Here is a 14,674-nt window from a genome sequence, read left to right as displayed (position 1 = left end):
CATTCAAAAATTCGTAATGGTTCGGGAGATATCATCATTTTCCCACGTACTAAAAAATTGGACAATTTTTGTCAATGTTTTCTACATAATTATTATAAATAGTAAATGTACTTATTAATTCGTTAGAAAATTCAGAGTACATCCAGACATATTATAGTTAATTCTAAAATTATTTAATCAAGTTTTCTTATAGCTTAAGTACTTTGAATAATTCGGATAAGATATACGGAAACAATGCAAATTAGGAAAATTATGGCTGTTTATAGTTGTTTGTATCAACAATTTATTGATATATATAGTACATGAACTCCAAAATTCTCCACAATATTCAGGGCACTACTAGACTCATCAAAGTTGTTTTAAAAATTGTTAAACCAGAATTTTCACTGTTCTATACATGCCAAAAAATTCAAAACCAACTGAAAAACAGGGGATTTAATCCGTACCAAACTTTTATACCATAATTTCTATTCCACTTATGTTTAATCATCACAATAACCATATATCTTATCTAGCCTGAAGATTATTTAATCATAAAAACCATAAATCCTAAGAAATATTTTCAATCTCATGTAATCGGTAGAACTTTTAATTTTATGCACACGCTAAAACACACTATCCTATATTATAAAAAAATAAGGGAAAGGGGTAATGTTGTATTAATTTTTAAAATTGCATACATACTTCAGTTTAAACTAAAGATTGCATGCAACACATTTATACGAGTCATGAACTAATAATAATAACTTAACAAAGGGATAGGGTTTTTATGATATAACATATACGTGGCCATATTTAACTATTAGCAAAATCAGGGAAAAAAATTTTATATAAATTTAGTTCTTTTATCAAGGGGAAGGGGAAGGGGAAGGGGGAGGGGAAGCAAAAACCGACCCATGTATTAAAATATATACCCACAAATATTGTGTTATGAGGGGAAATTTATTTGGAAAACGAAAAGGAGGAAAGAGGTTGGAGATAAGATTAAGAATAATGCTTTTGGGAGGGAAGGAAAAAAAAAACAAGGAAAAAAAATGGGGGGGTCGAATTTTATCTTAAAAAAAAGGGCGGTTCACATTATATCTATATGGAATCATTTTTTTTATTTTGTTGATTATTTGTTATATATATTGGTTAAAGAATATAATTGATTGTTTGGGTTGTGGAATTAAAGGTAAGATTTATATACACTAAGTTGTGGCTCATATAAACCACTAATATTTTTTCAGGAATAAAATATCAGTGACGTTTTTTTATTGACGTGGGTCATAGGAACTCAACATGTTATCAGGGTCGGCGGCTGACGCATTTTGGCAACCTTCTCCTCCTCCTCATTTTTTTTGCATACAGATAAATATATAGTATATAGAGTGGTGAGAGGGTCCCACTATGGTTTAGAATGTTTTGAAATATGTACTTGATAAAGGTTGAGTTTTGAAATTATTTATAGTAAGTGCATAAGTCATAAGGGTTAGGGTGTGACAAGGGCGGTGTGCGCGTCCAAAAACGTCCTGTAGTCGGATGAGGCCGCCAAATCCGCGTAGGCATGGGCCGCAGTCGAAGTCGCGGACGGCGTCGAACTCGGGGTCGGCAACGGGGCCTGGTCGGGCGCGCGCGGCGGAGGAGGATGTGGCCTTGCCCTTGCCCTTGGCAGCCTTGACGCCAGGGGGACGCCGGGAGGACATCGGTGTGCGGAACTCTCATCCTCGAACACCGGACTGTTGAGGTCCATTGGAGACGCGCCGCTATCGCTACTTGTATAATCAGCGAAGGTGCGCTTCGACACCCTCCTCCTCGCCGTCGTCGATTGGGGAATCACACCACCAACGAACTTCTGCTTGTCCCTCAAGAGCGCCCAGGACTGGTAGTGCTTGAAATCGCCGTACAATGAAATGTACGACTGCATCGCTTTGTCCCGCACATCCGCGAGACTCTCGCCACTGCCCTGCTCCCTCTCGCACTTCTCGTACTCCCTCGCGAACAAATTTACCTGCTTCTTTATTTGATCCCAGTGCTTGCGGAGCTGCTCCCTGTGGCGCTTGTACGCGTATGCCGGCTTGGCCGCGTTGTATTTCTCGGCGATGCGCTCCCAATACGCAGTCACCTTCTGGTTGTTGGCGTACACCGGATCCTCCGAAACATCAATCCAACATCTCGTCAAGACGATGGATTCGGGGTCGGAGTAGTTCGTCCTTCCCGGGGCGAACTCTTCACACACCTCCATTGTAGGCAACTTCTGGGCTCGTGCCTTGGTCCGCTTCTTCTTGGTGGCGGACCCAGACGCGGCGGCGGTGGCGAGGTGCGGCGGGGGTGGAGGGGCGGTGGGGAGAAGGCTCCATGTCGGACAGCCCGTACGAGTCGGTGGTGAATTCGGGATCGTACTCGGCGTTGGTGTCGAATGGCCGGTATTCGTCGAGTTCTGTACCCAGCCGTCGTGCACCACTGAACATCGAACTATTCAGATAATCTCCGAAATTCATTTTGCTTGAAATGTAGAAAATGTAGTGTGAAGTGTGAATTTGAGAGTGAAGTGAGTTAAAAATGAAGTGAAAAGGAATATATAGGTTTTGAAAATTTAATAAAATTAAAAAATAAAACGAAAACGCGTCGCATCGTTCGTTATCCATCGTCCACAGTGGCGGACGATGCGACGGACGATGGGTATCCTCCGCGCATCGTCATCGTCCACCCCATTGCGGATGCCCTCATGCTCCACCTCTCACAATCAAATAAAATAATCCACCATCACTTATTAAATTTGATCGTAGTTATAATATTATTTTATTTGATTGTGAGAGGTGAAGCAGGAGATTCGCTCCGCTAAATAACCACATATGCATCAATTAATCAAAAATTCCAAACACCCTTTCACTCCATCAAAATCTGAACAACATTCTCCAAACCTCATCTCAAAGTTTCATCAATTTTCATGCTATGCGATCGGACGATCGGTACAATGAAAATCGGGAACGTGGCTAGAGCCTTTGACCTCAAATATCAATTTTCCTTGTTTATTAAGCTAGTGGCTAGACGTCACCACGGTTCATGAACCGCCGGTTCCCGGTTCAAAAAAATATGGAACCTGAACCGGCCCGCCTAAGGTCAGGCGGTTCCGGTTCCGGTTCAGTCACGGTTCCAAGCCGGTTCAAAACCGGCGGTTTCTAGACGGTTCCGGGCCGGTTCCGGTTCGGACCGCCGGTTCAATGCCGAATTTTTTTATTTTTTATTTATTTATTTTTTTAATTTTATTCCGGTATAGTACTAATTGTAGAGTTGTAGGTGTAGTTGTAGTCTTGTACTATCGAATAAATAAATAAAACGAGAATGACAATTGACAAATGGAGTAGAAGTCGACATTGGAGTTGGAACAATTGGAATTTTATTGAAACAATCATACAATCATACAAATTTGAACGATATGTGAATGTCGATATTACAAATACAAATGTTGAAAATTGAAATTACAAAAGAATAAAAAGACTTAAATAAAAAAAGTTGAAGTAAAAAACAATAAATTATAAATGTAAATAGATAGTATATATATATATATATACTATTAGTCGGCATGCCTACGCCTGAATGCCTATACCCTAAACCCTGAAAAGCTACCGGAACCGCCGATTTCCGGCGAACCGGCAGTTACGGTTCTTGATTTTTCGCGAACCTGAACCGGCCCGCCTAAACCGCCGACTCCTATCCGGTTCCGAACCGCCACCGCGGTTCCGGTTCACGGTTCCGAACCGCCGGTGACGGTTCCGGGCCGGTTCGGACGGGCTGATTCGGTTTGGTGACGTCTACTAGTGGCTAGTATTTTGTAAAGTTTTAGTATTAGCAATGCCAATTGTAGTGCAAGATTATGTTGTGGATGACATTCCATAAAATTCTAAGAAAAGAGATTACATGACCCCACACTCACACTCACACTCACACTCACACCCCCAGCATGGATGCAAACGTGAGGCCCCAATTCTCTGCTAAAATACCCACCTCTCTTTCTCTTTTTCACACACACACACAGCGGAGGCCAAAATGCAGCTGCTTCAGGCTCCTCTGCCATTCCGCTGCTCCATATCGCAATCAAACGCCAGTGAGTTTGATTGAGCTTCATGCCTGCACTTACTTCTTCATTCTCAAAACTAACTTTAACTTGTGTAGGAGCCGCGAAGTCATTTTCCGAAGCTGCTTCCTTCTTACCTCCTAGGCATTTTAAGCCTGCCGATGCACTATCTACCTCCATTTCACCTAAAGCTGCTTCATCCCAAGGTGAAATTAATTAACTTATCTATGCTTAAAAAAAAAAAGAATTAGCTCATTTTGGCAATCGACGCATGAATTTTGATAGTTTGCTTCTGTTATCTTTGTTGGTAATTGAAAATTTGCCATGTTGTTTCTTTTGCTGTGATCGCCGAAGGCCTTTAACTAACTTGACGAATTTCTCTATAACGAGCAGCGGCCAATTTAATTACAGACTTACAGTGTACCATTACCTATAAGATACATAATTATATGCCTCAGGGTTGATGAATAAGTTGTAAATTGCTTGCGTCCTGATCCTTGATTTGGTTATGAATAAGTGCTTGATCGAACATCATGAGTTTTACACGTTTGTAAAGTTGGAATTCTATCCAGCTCCTTCTCAATTCTTATAACCAAATTACAATTGCAGCGCCTGTTACTCAAGTATCAAGTCAAACAGCCGAGGCGGATGTCCTAAAGGCTTTGTCTCAGATCATTGATCCTGATTTTGGTACTGATATCGTCTCATGTGGGTTTGTGAAGGATCTTGATGTCAACAAAGAATTGGGCAAGGTCTCACAAGAAATTGTATTTGATGAGCTCTTCATTTGCATAATATACTACATCACCTTATCTAATATTAACACTTTTAATCTCAGGTTTCATTTCGGTTAGAGCTCACAACACCAGCGTGTCCAGTGAAAGACATGGTAATTACACTAATAAGAACTCCTAAATCACATTATAACTAGAGATAGAGGTAGTAGTGATATAGACTTCTCACACGGTATTCATAAGAAGCTTCAGAACTAAAGTTTCAGGAATCATCGCACAAGTTCTTTTTCTGCTTTGTGAATGTTGTGTATAAATAAATCTGCTAAATATGGATAATTCATGTGCAGTTTGAGCAGAAAGCCAATGAGGTGGTTGTAGCTCTTCCCTGGGTTGAAAAGGTTGAGGTGACTATGTCCGCTCAACCAGCAAGACCTCTTTTTGGGTCACAACTTCCAGCTGGTCTACAGACAATATCAAATATAGTGGCCGTTTCAAGTTGCAAGGTAGGTGTTTGATAACATGTGACATGTCTCAGTATTTCCCTGAAGTAATTATTCTGCTCTTTTGATGTTGTTTTTTTCTATTAGTACTTGCCTCTGTCTTGTGCATTCATTACAAATTAAAGATTCTGTTCTCCCACCTAATGTACAAAAAGGTTTGAGGAGGGTACATACATTATTTTGGATTTGTTTTTGTTCTGCAAATCATCATTCTGCTATTCACGTATAAGAAAATATTATAGTCATATAGAGCTTCCCCCGGATAGGATCCTTTAGATACAAATTGCCCAATAATTTGCATTGTTAGATTCAATGTTCGGCTATCTCCTTGAAGCTTCATAACAGTTTGATTTTCTAAATAAATACTCCAACAATTCCAGGGAGGTGTGGGAAAATCAACTGTGGCAGTAAACCTTGCATATACTTTGGCTGGTATGGGTGCAAGAGTTGGTATATTTGATGCTGATGTATATGGTCCTAGTTTGCCCACAATGGTATCTCCAGAAAATCGGTTGCTGGAAATGGTAATTCGTCAAACTCTTGCATTGCAATTGCTCTTAGCTGCCTGCATTTCTGCATGACAACTGAATGGCTCTTTAGAACCCAGAGAAGAGAACTATAATTCCAACTGAGTACATGGGAGTCAAGCTCGTTTCTTTTGGATTTGCTGGACAAGGTCGAGCTATTATGCGTGGTCCAATGGTTTCAGGTGTGATTGATCAACTACTGACTACTACTGAATGGTATGTTGTGGTTCCTTGAGGATGGCCTAATCTTTTTATTTCATAAGAATGTATTCGCCAATTATATCCGTTACCATTTGATGCATAAACTTGCTTTTTTCTTCAAATTATCCATCTCTGTTTGTTTCCAATTTTCACTAATTGTACTGCCACTGCCATCACCACCTTGCCAAGATTTCAGTCTAAATAAATTTTCTCTAGTTCATATAATTAATTTTCTATGTCTGTTCCCTTTCTCATTTGTTCACTTTTTCATTTTGGCTGAATATGTACCAAGTAATTTTTATTGCTTAGAAATTTTCACACTATCTTGCTACTCTAGATTCGAACTAAACAGCACCCATGTCTTCAATGCATGTTGCAGTTGTACAGAGAACCTGTCTAGTACATACCAGTCTATATTATGTATCTGGCTCATCCATGTAACTTGTATATGTATCATGTTATCGACATCATTATCAAGATTTCGATTTAAGTTTCATGTTCCTAATGTGTAGGGGTGAACTTGACTACCTAGTCATAGATATGCCGCCTGGAACAGGTGACATTCAACTTACATTATGCCAGGTACAATTATAATTTGGAATGTGAAGTATTATTCTTCTTCTGTTTTGCTTTGCCTGATTGCTAAATTTCCTTGTGAACTAACTGGGGTTGGTCAAACTGTAATAGGTTGTCCCATTGACTGCTGCTGTTATTGTTACCACACCTCAGAAGCTAGCATTCATAGATGTTGCGAAAGGAGTCCGCATGTTTTCTAAGCTAAAGGCTGGTCCCTTCTCTACTATCACAGATTTTCAGTCCCCTTAAACCCATTTTTTTCTTGTAATCTAATCAGTGGAAGATTACATCGTAAAAATAGATTATTTTTCCAGAACTTGCATTGTCTGGGATTTACCCCTTTGGTGCTCTTTGAGAACTGTGACTTATTCTTCAGGTACCATGTGTCGCAGTGGTTGAGAATATGTGTCATTTTGATGCTGATGGAAAAAGATATTATCCTTTTGGCAGAGGTTCAGGTTCTCAGGTTTTTCCCCATGTTTTAATATCTTAAAAAGTTGTTATTTTTTTTAATCCTGTTCGTCTTGAGAAATTATCGAGACTGAAAAAGCTCATGAAAGGGTGGTAGTAAAATATCGAGACTGAAAATGCATGGAATCATTTCACTATATTCCATACAGCTGTGCAGATTCAGAGGGCCAGAGTTGCTAATTAGATATGCTTATTTGCAGGTGGTTCAGGAGTTTGGGATCCCTAATCTGTTTGAGCTTCCTATAAGACCAACTGTGAGTTCATTTTAGGTCATGTTAGCATGTTGATATACATTACGATAGGATCAATGTCTATTAAACATTTGAACTGAAGGAAAAAAAATTCTATACCAAGAAAACATAGATGTGGCAGCATCATCATAGATGCTAACTTACTGAAATATATTCAGATGGGCAGTTCATGTGATATCATTGTAGATTCCTTGCAAAAATCTTCTGGATTGATAGTTCTATTCCTATTAAAATGAACTATTGTTTCATCTTATCTGAAAAATACAAACTCATAATTTACCAAATTCATATTGTATATACTTGAACCAAAAGCTATAGGATTATTTTTTACTGGAAGAACAAGCTGGGGGGAGTAGGAATTTCCAGATTTCACTTAAGCAACAGATCAACTGGTTAATTTGCAATGCTTTTCTTATCACGTCAATTTGATATGATCAACTGTTAAAAAATATCAAGCACATGATATTTAACTGTATTTGTGATATAGTAATAAGGTGCTTGCTTGACAGCTATCTGTTTCGGGGGATAGTGGAGTACCTGAAGTCGTGGCTGATCCCCAAGGTGAAGTAGCAGGAACATTTCAGGATTTAGGTGTCTGCGTAGTGCAGCAGTGTGCCAAAATCCGCCAACAAGGTATCTTGATATTCTTCTTCAATGACAGCTATCTGTCTCGGGGGATGGTTGATACTCTTGACTCTTGAGGCCCGGTCATAAGTCGGATCTAATACAATAATATAATGGGATTGAAGGCACTTCTTATGCTTGTTTCAATGCAGTGTCGACGGCAGTCACTTACGATAAATCTATGAAGGCAATCCGAGTCAAAGTACCTACATCTGATGAAGAATTCTATTTGCACCCGGCAACTGTGAGGCGAAATGATCGATCTGCAGAAAGTGTGGTATGGAAAAAAGTTCTTCATAATGAAACTTTTGGATAACGATTAACAAATAATGAACGAGCAACAAAGTAACTGACTAGAAAGATTTGGGGTTGTTAACATAAATCCGGTAGGTACTCGTTAGATCTTTTAAGTAAAATGATAATGCTCCAGTGAAACCAACTTTTTGAAATAACCTTAGTAGATTATATGAAAAACGTTGGTTTATGGTGCAACCAGGATGAATGGACCGGTGAGCAGAAACTGCAGTATGGAGACATACCAGAGGACGTCGAACCTGAAGAAATCCGGCCAATGGGGAACTATGCAGTATCCATAACATGGCCTGATGGATTTAACCAGGTAACTTATCTGCCAGAAATGAGTTTCACCTTTGTCACAGGGATATGAATGAAGCAAGTTAATCTATTTTTATATCCTCAATCAATCATAAACAACTTTTACTGAAGTAACATGCAATATAAGACATCATATCGCTATTCACCAGAGCCAAAGCTTGAAACTAGTTCGTTATAATGCAGATTGCACCATACGATCAGCTTCAAACGATGGAGCGTTTAGTTGATGTTCCTATACTCCTGGACTAAATAGCATCTCTGAAGACCCACCTCAAATTTGTACCTGCAGAGAGATGCTTCTCAGTCCATTCTCTAAGTTATTTCTAACATGTTGGGCAGCAGTAAAAGTTCATATTTCAATTTATTTTTTATCTGTTTAGTCATAGGCTATAAAACCACTCCAAGTTGTATATACATAGCGCTCAGAATTAAAGATCTTGTGAAAGAAAATACTCATAGCACTAAATTCTTCAACATGTACCTTTATACCCAATTTTGTCACGCTTCTTTGTGGAAGTGAAGTGCTTGGATTAGTATGTCTGGTTTGTATGATAATCTACATGGATCCAAGTTAAATTTTGGCAATTTCTATAAAGTGAAACGTCGAGCAAAACGGACTCTACTCATATACGTGCGGGGCGTGAAGGTTTGATTTTGACTGTCAATAGTTTGGAGTTGGATTCATCATGGTTGATGCTAGATAATTTTAGACAAGCACAATTTTAGACATGACAAGAAAATAGACGAAATTAGAATTCTCGGGTAAATTCTTATCGTGTTAGTGGTTTTATCGACGACACAATAAGTGTGTGATAGTTTCATTTCATATTCGTATAATCTGTTACCTTAATACTCTCTCGTCCCACTCTAAGTGACACATTTTCTTTTTTTGGATGTCACACTCTAAATGACACATTTCTATACATAGAAACACCACTCTCTCTACTTTTTTCCCCTCTTATTTTATTCTTTCTACTTTATACATAAATCAACACTATATAAAATTTCATGCCGAGTTAGAAATGTTCCAGTTAGAGTGGGACGGAGGTATATCGATGACATAAAATGTTGTTTGATTCTTATTTGAAGTGTTGGCCGAGTAAATTATGTATACATGAAATCGACACCGCATGATAAAGTTGATTTCCAACACAACATGATAAATAAACGTTTTACACAAACATGAGATGACTCATACAGACGGTTCAATATGAAATATAGTAGTACTCCGTAACCACTCGACACCATGAAACCACAATTTCACACGAGTGACACGACACAATAGCTACATAAAATCTAGTGCTCTAATAAACCATAGGAGTACAATATTACTCCTTGCTTGACCTCGGACATGATATAATTTCCATGTTAACCAAACATTGATTTTCAAGAAAACAAGATATCGCCCACATATATTGTTGGGCAAATTGTCAGAAAAACTATAAAGTTAAGACAAATTCTAGTAAATCTAATTTTTTTTTAAAATAATACTAGTAAATTTTTATCAAAACTTTAATGTTTTTCTAACCATCCAATTTATTTGTATTTGGAGAAAATCGTATATTTTGTGGAAGCTGAATTCTTGCAAATGCATATACTCAGAAAAACAATTGATATTAGTGTAAAAGGGAGTATAAAATAAAGCTAAAGTATTTTTTACTTCCAAATAAAACGTACTCCCGTCATCTTACAAGAATGTGCACTCTTTCCTTTTTTTTGTCCGTCCTACAAGAATATGCACTTTCTAATTTTGAAAAATCTTTTCTCTTTAACGAGGTGTGACTCATTCCTCACTAATAATACTTTAATTACTTTTTCTCTCTGCATCTCTCTTATTTTACTAATTTTACATTAAAATTCGTACTAAACATTATTTGGAAATGGAGGGAGCAATATTTTTTCCTAAATCTTAATTAATTGGACAATGAGAAAAAAGTTAACGATTTACTACTGATTGATGGAGAGCCAACTATAAAATTGATTAACCATATTTTTAGATTTATGTGATATTTTACCATATTTTTAGATTTATGTGACACCTGAAAATATTGGAAAATAAAAAATTGATAATGGATTTATGCGAAAATTACTCCTATAATATTTGAATTCGAAACAAATTAAGCAAAGATTTTGGAGTATTCATAGAATTTCAGAATTGGAGAATTCCATTTTGTTCCCTTTCCGCAAACCAAAACAGTGCCCCAAAAATCCCTTGAATCTCAAATCAGAACCCTACGCCGATGAAAAACCCCAATTTCTACGCTTACAGAAGCCCCGCCGTCGATTACGACGACGACGATGACAACGATTTCGACGACAATGAAGACAGCCCCGACAAGTCCTTCGCCCAAAACGGCAATTTCTACAATTTCGACAACTCCAAGCGCCACCCCAAGAAGCGGAAGCTCGAATCCTTCGTCTCCAACTACGAATTCGCCCCGCACAGCGAGTCCTGGACCGAAGACGAGATCTTCGGCCTGCTCGAGGTCTGGGGGGAGCGCTACGTAGAGCTCGGCAGGCGCAGCCTTCGCGCCGAGGACTGGGTCGACGTGGTGGAGAAGGTCACCGAGATGAGTGGGCGCGAGAGGACGGAGGGGGAGTGCCGGAGCCAGTTGGATATGCTGAAGAACAAGTACAAGAAGGAGATGGTGAAGGTGGAGAGCGGGGGTTCCAGCAAGTGGGTGTTTTTTAAGAAGATGGATGCGTTGCTGAGCCTCAGGGCCCGAGGCTACGGCGGGTTGGGGTGTGGTTTGGACTCCGGGGAGTATGTGTTTATGAATCCGAGGGTGTATTTGGACATGTCGAATGTGTTGGATGAGATGAGGGATAGCCCGGGGCAGTCGGATGAGGATACCGATGAGGATGGGGGCGAGGATGGGGAGGAGGATTTGAGTGGGGATGATATGGTGGATGGGGAGTCTGCTAGAATGTTGGCCAATTCGATTCAGAAGTTTGGTGAGGTGTATGAGAAGATTGAGGAGAGTAAGAGGATGCAGATGGTGGAGTTGGAGACATTGAAGCAGGATTTCCAGAGGGATTTGGAGTTGCAGAAGAAGCAGATTGTTGAGCGTGCGCAGGCGGAGATTGCTAAAATACGTGAAATGGATGATGACGAGGATGAGAACACTGATACTTCTGCTGAGAATTTCAGAGATTGATATGGTAATTTTTCAGCTGAACCTCAACATATGAGTGTTTATGGAAGCTTAATGCTCTATCAGTTTACTCGTGAAATTTTCTCTGTTTGTGGTGGCCTTTGAGTTTATAGTATTGTTTATTTATTGATGAATGAAGATATTAAGATGAAAACTATCCAAAATATTATTGAATGGCAATGCTCTTAATGCTCTCTCAATTTACTCGTGAATATTTGTCAGTTTGTGGTGGCCCTAATGAAGATATTGAGATGAAAACTATCCATAATATTATTGAATGGCAATGCTCTTTAAATTTCCTCGAGACTTAGAAAATTGGTAATCAGAGTGTTGCCAGAGTGAAAAAAATTAATGAAAATAATGCTTTGCAAAGTATTGTACTAGTTCCTTTATATTTTTGTAACTTCCTTTAATTGCTTTTTCAGTAACTTTTTCATTTCCCTTAATAAATGGAGGAATGCATTAGCAGATTAATGCATCTGATGAAGTGTTAAATCAGCAAACATTTTAGTTTTCTGATTCAGTATTTTTATATCTGTTTTCAGAAGTTAAGCAGCGTGTTCACAGCACTTTTTTTTTTTCAATCAAAGGCACCCAGTGTGGGTGGGGGGTTTAGGCAGACCCCCAACCCGTGAATAAAATCAAAATATAACATTCCAAAACATGATCCTAGCCCAAAAGTGACTAGGATCCAAAGAAAGAACATGAAAACACAAACTGAAGGCCCCACAAGTCGGGATCCTCCATGCTATCAAAACTAAGCTAGAATCTAAATGAACAAGTGGTAGAGAAAAATGCAAAATACAGCACCTTTCTTTTAGTGCTGTGCAGCGTGGCGCCTTTAGCTTTACTTTTACTTTTTTTTTTCCCCCCAATTATTTGTAACCCGTTGTTATTTTATTTCCTTTTACAAATATCACCCTCCATTTTCCTTAGATTTGATAAAACATTCATTTTATCCTGTAAATGTGGACTCTAAGCTCTGCCGAGGTGTGACTGGACTGCAAAAAATCCATGACATTGAACAAATGCAGTACTTCAGTCATTGGATTGGAAGTGTGTAAGTGTTTGAATTCCAACAACCACTAATGTTTCGTTAACTAAGAGAGATGGTTTTCAGTATCCAGTTTTGTATGGTGGAAGAACTATGGCTGGTTAAGAATGTGAAGCTGCCCTGCCGTATTGCAAGCTGTTGGTAGTTGCTCAAATAGTGTCATAGTGACGTTTCCATGTATAGCATCAGGCTAGATTTGTATGATCCTTCATTAAGTGATTAAAATGATAATTGTCCAGTGCTTGAGTTGCCAAAATAGAGTTTTCTACATTCGCTGCCAACATCCTGACATTTGTAAATTTATAAACATTGAATACACCCTGTGCCCAACTTTCCTTATGACAGTGAGAGTGAGCATGCAAGTACGGAGAGTCTTTAGTAGATTTCAATGGATCAGCTGTTTCAGCTCAGCTCAATAGATTGAGTGTGTTAGAACCACTATGATTAGTTTTTCTTCTTTGATGCATCAAGTGTCAATTACAGATTTACAGTGCATTGGATTGGCTGTCACTGAGTTTTCACAACTCAGTCACACCAATCCATAAATGGATCATTTATTCTGTATTAGGAGTTGGGCAAATTTCTGAAAAAAGTTCTTCCACATTTTGCTGTACCTTTTTCATTCTAGTCCAACTATGGCTTATAAGTAGCTGTTGATCTGTGGGGTTTGCTGATAATGTAGTTGTCATGCCATCTTAAAATCTGGCGGTTACAGAGAAGTAAATGTTGTGTTACTTGTTGCAGTTTTCCCGGTCGGTGAAGGTGACAAGTCGAACCCTGGCAAAGAAGCCATGCGCAGTATAATGATGCATATGCAGGTAAGTTTGTTCTGGTTGTACTAGACTCTAGATGGGGTTGGACATTTGAATCCGGCCATTGGTTTTTGGTGTAGCCAATATCTCCATGTACGTTTATATAGTAAACTCGAGGCAGTTTTGCTGTTGCAGACTGCATATATTATGTCTAGAAGGATGGATCCTCGTTGTAATACGCTAATATGTTGTCAATATTTCTAGGTTAAAAAACATGGTTCCAGGTTACATATACTTGAGAGTTTTATTCTGAATCACATATATTGAGAAATGTTCGTGCTGAACTGCTGATGACGTTTATAAAAATCCAATAATGAATACTGTCCTTCACAAGAAACATCTTTCGGGATGGACTAGTTTATTGAGTTGAATCAGTTCCAATTTTCTCTAATCTACACAACTGTATTGGCTGGATAAGTTATTCTGGTAAGTAGTAACTCGTCAAACGACCTAGAAAAATAGTCTAATTTAAAAACGCCAACTTAATCAAATACACATTTCACCTAATTGCACGGGCTTACTAAAAGTAATTTTCAAATAATTAATTGTCGAAACTTATTATAATAATAATTTCATTAAATAAATTTATTATAAAAGTTTAAAGGGTTATTGGAAAAATCATTATATCTAACTTATTATTCTTTCTATTTTTATTCTCTCCGTACTTAACTTATAAAATAAAACTACAATAAAGATCTCACGCTGAATAAAAAATATTCCACTTAGAATGTGACAAATGAAGAATTTATTTGGGAAAAATCCCAGTAACCTCATAATCAAACTAACTAAAATGGAGAGAGTGATGCGTGATGTCCGATAGATTTTGTCCAATAATCAGTTTAAAGAAAGCCACAATCAAATCAAACTTTCTCTATTTATACTCTGTAATTATTTTCTAATTTTCAAACATTTATTAAAAAAATTTATATTTTCAAAATTAAAATAAATAATTAAAATTTCAAAAAAGACAGAAATCCTAAAAATCACTTTAATTGCAATTTGGCGCCAGTGTAATTATCAGTAGTTCCAACGAAGCGGCTCGTATATCTATATACTCTGTATTTGTGATTTGGGGATTGTATCCATTTTGGCGCCAG

General features: G+C 38.2%; 3 protein-coding genes across 3 annotated transcripts; 2 read left to right on the top strand and 1 right to left on the bottom strand.

Moving 5' to 3' along the window:
* Window positions 1-1,471: 1,471 nt before the first annotated feature.
* Window positions 1,472-2,224, bottom strand: LOC125195091. Its single transcript, XM_048093290.1, has one exon. It carries the CDS (start codon window positions 2,222-2,224, stop codon window positions 1,472-1,474), a length of 753 nt encoding a protein of 250 aa, XP_047949247.1.
* Window positions 2,225-3,668: 1,444 nt separating this feature from the next.
* LOC125196131 (fe-S cluster assembly factor HCF101, chloroplastic) lies at window positions 3,669-9,092 on the top strand. The gene is made up of 15 exons (XM_048094512.1): window positions 3,669-4,087; window positions 4,156-4,263; window positions 4,667-4,809; window positions 4,896-4,946; window positions 5,139-5,294; window positions 5,672-5,815; window positions 5,892-6,034; window positions 6,532-6,601; window positions 6,707-6,802; window positions 6,972-7,061; window positions 7,267-7,320; window positions 7,827-7,950; window positions 8,094-8,218; window positions 8,438-8,560; window positions 8,740-9,092. The coding sequence occupies exons 1-15, from the start codon at window positions 4,030-4,032 to the stop codon at window positions 8,803-8,805; spliced, it is 1,551 nt and encodes a 516-aa protein (XP_047950469.1). The 5' UTR covers window positions 3,669-4,029; the 3' UTR covers window positions 8,806-9,092.
* Window positions 9,093-10,687: 1,595 nt separating this feature from the next.
* Window positions 10,688-13,811, top strand: LOC125196503 (trihelix transcription factor ASIL2). The gene is made up of 2 exons (XM_048095036.1): window positions 10,688-11,718; window positions 13,510-13,811. Exon 1 carries the CDS (start codon window positions 10,797-10,799, stop codon window positions 11,712-11,714), a length of 918 nt encoding a protein of 305 aa, XP_047950993.1. The 5' UTR covers window positions 10,688-10,796; the 3' UTR covers window positions 11,715-11,718; window positions 13,510-13,811.
* The last annotated feature ends 863 nt before the right edge of the window (window positions 13,812-14,674 follow it).

Source organism: Salvia hispanica, chromosome 6, assembly GCF_023119035.1.
Source record: "Salvia hispanica cultivar TCC Black 2014 chromosome 6, UniMelb_Shisp_WGS_1.0, whole genome shotgun sequence".
NCBI lineage: Eukaryota > Viridiplantae > Streptophyta > Magnoliopsida > Lamiales > Lamiaceae > Salvia > Salvia hispanica.
The sequence above is the reverse complement of the archived record's forward strand: the minus strand, read 5'-3'. Positions and strand labels throughout refer to the sequence as shown.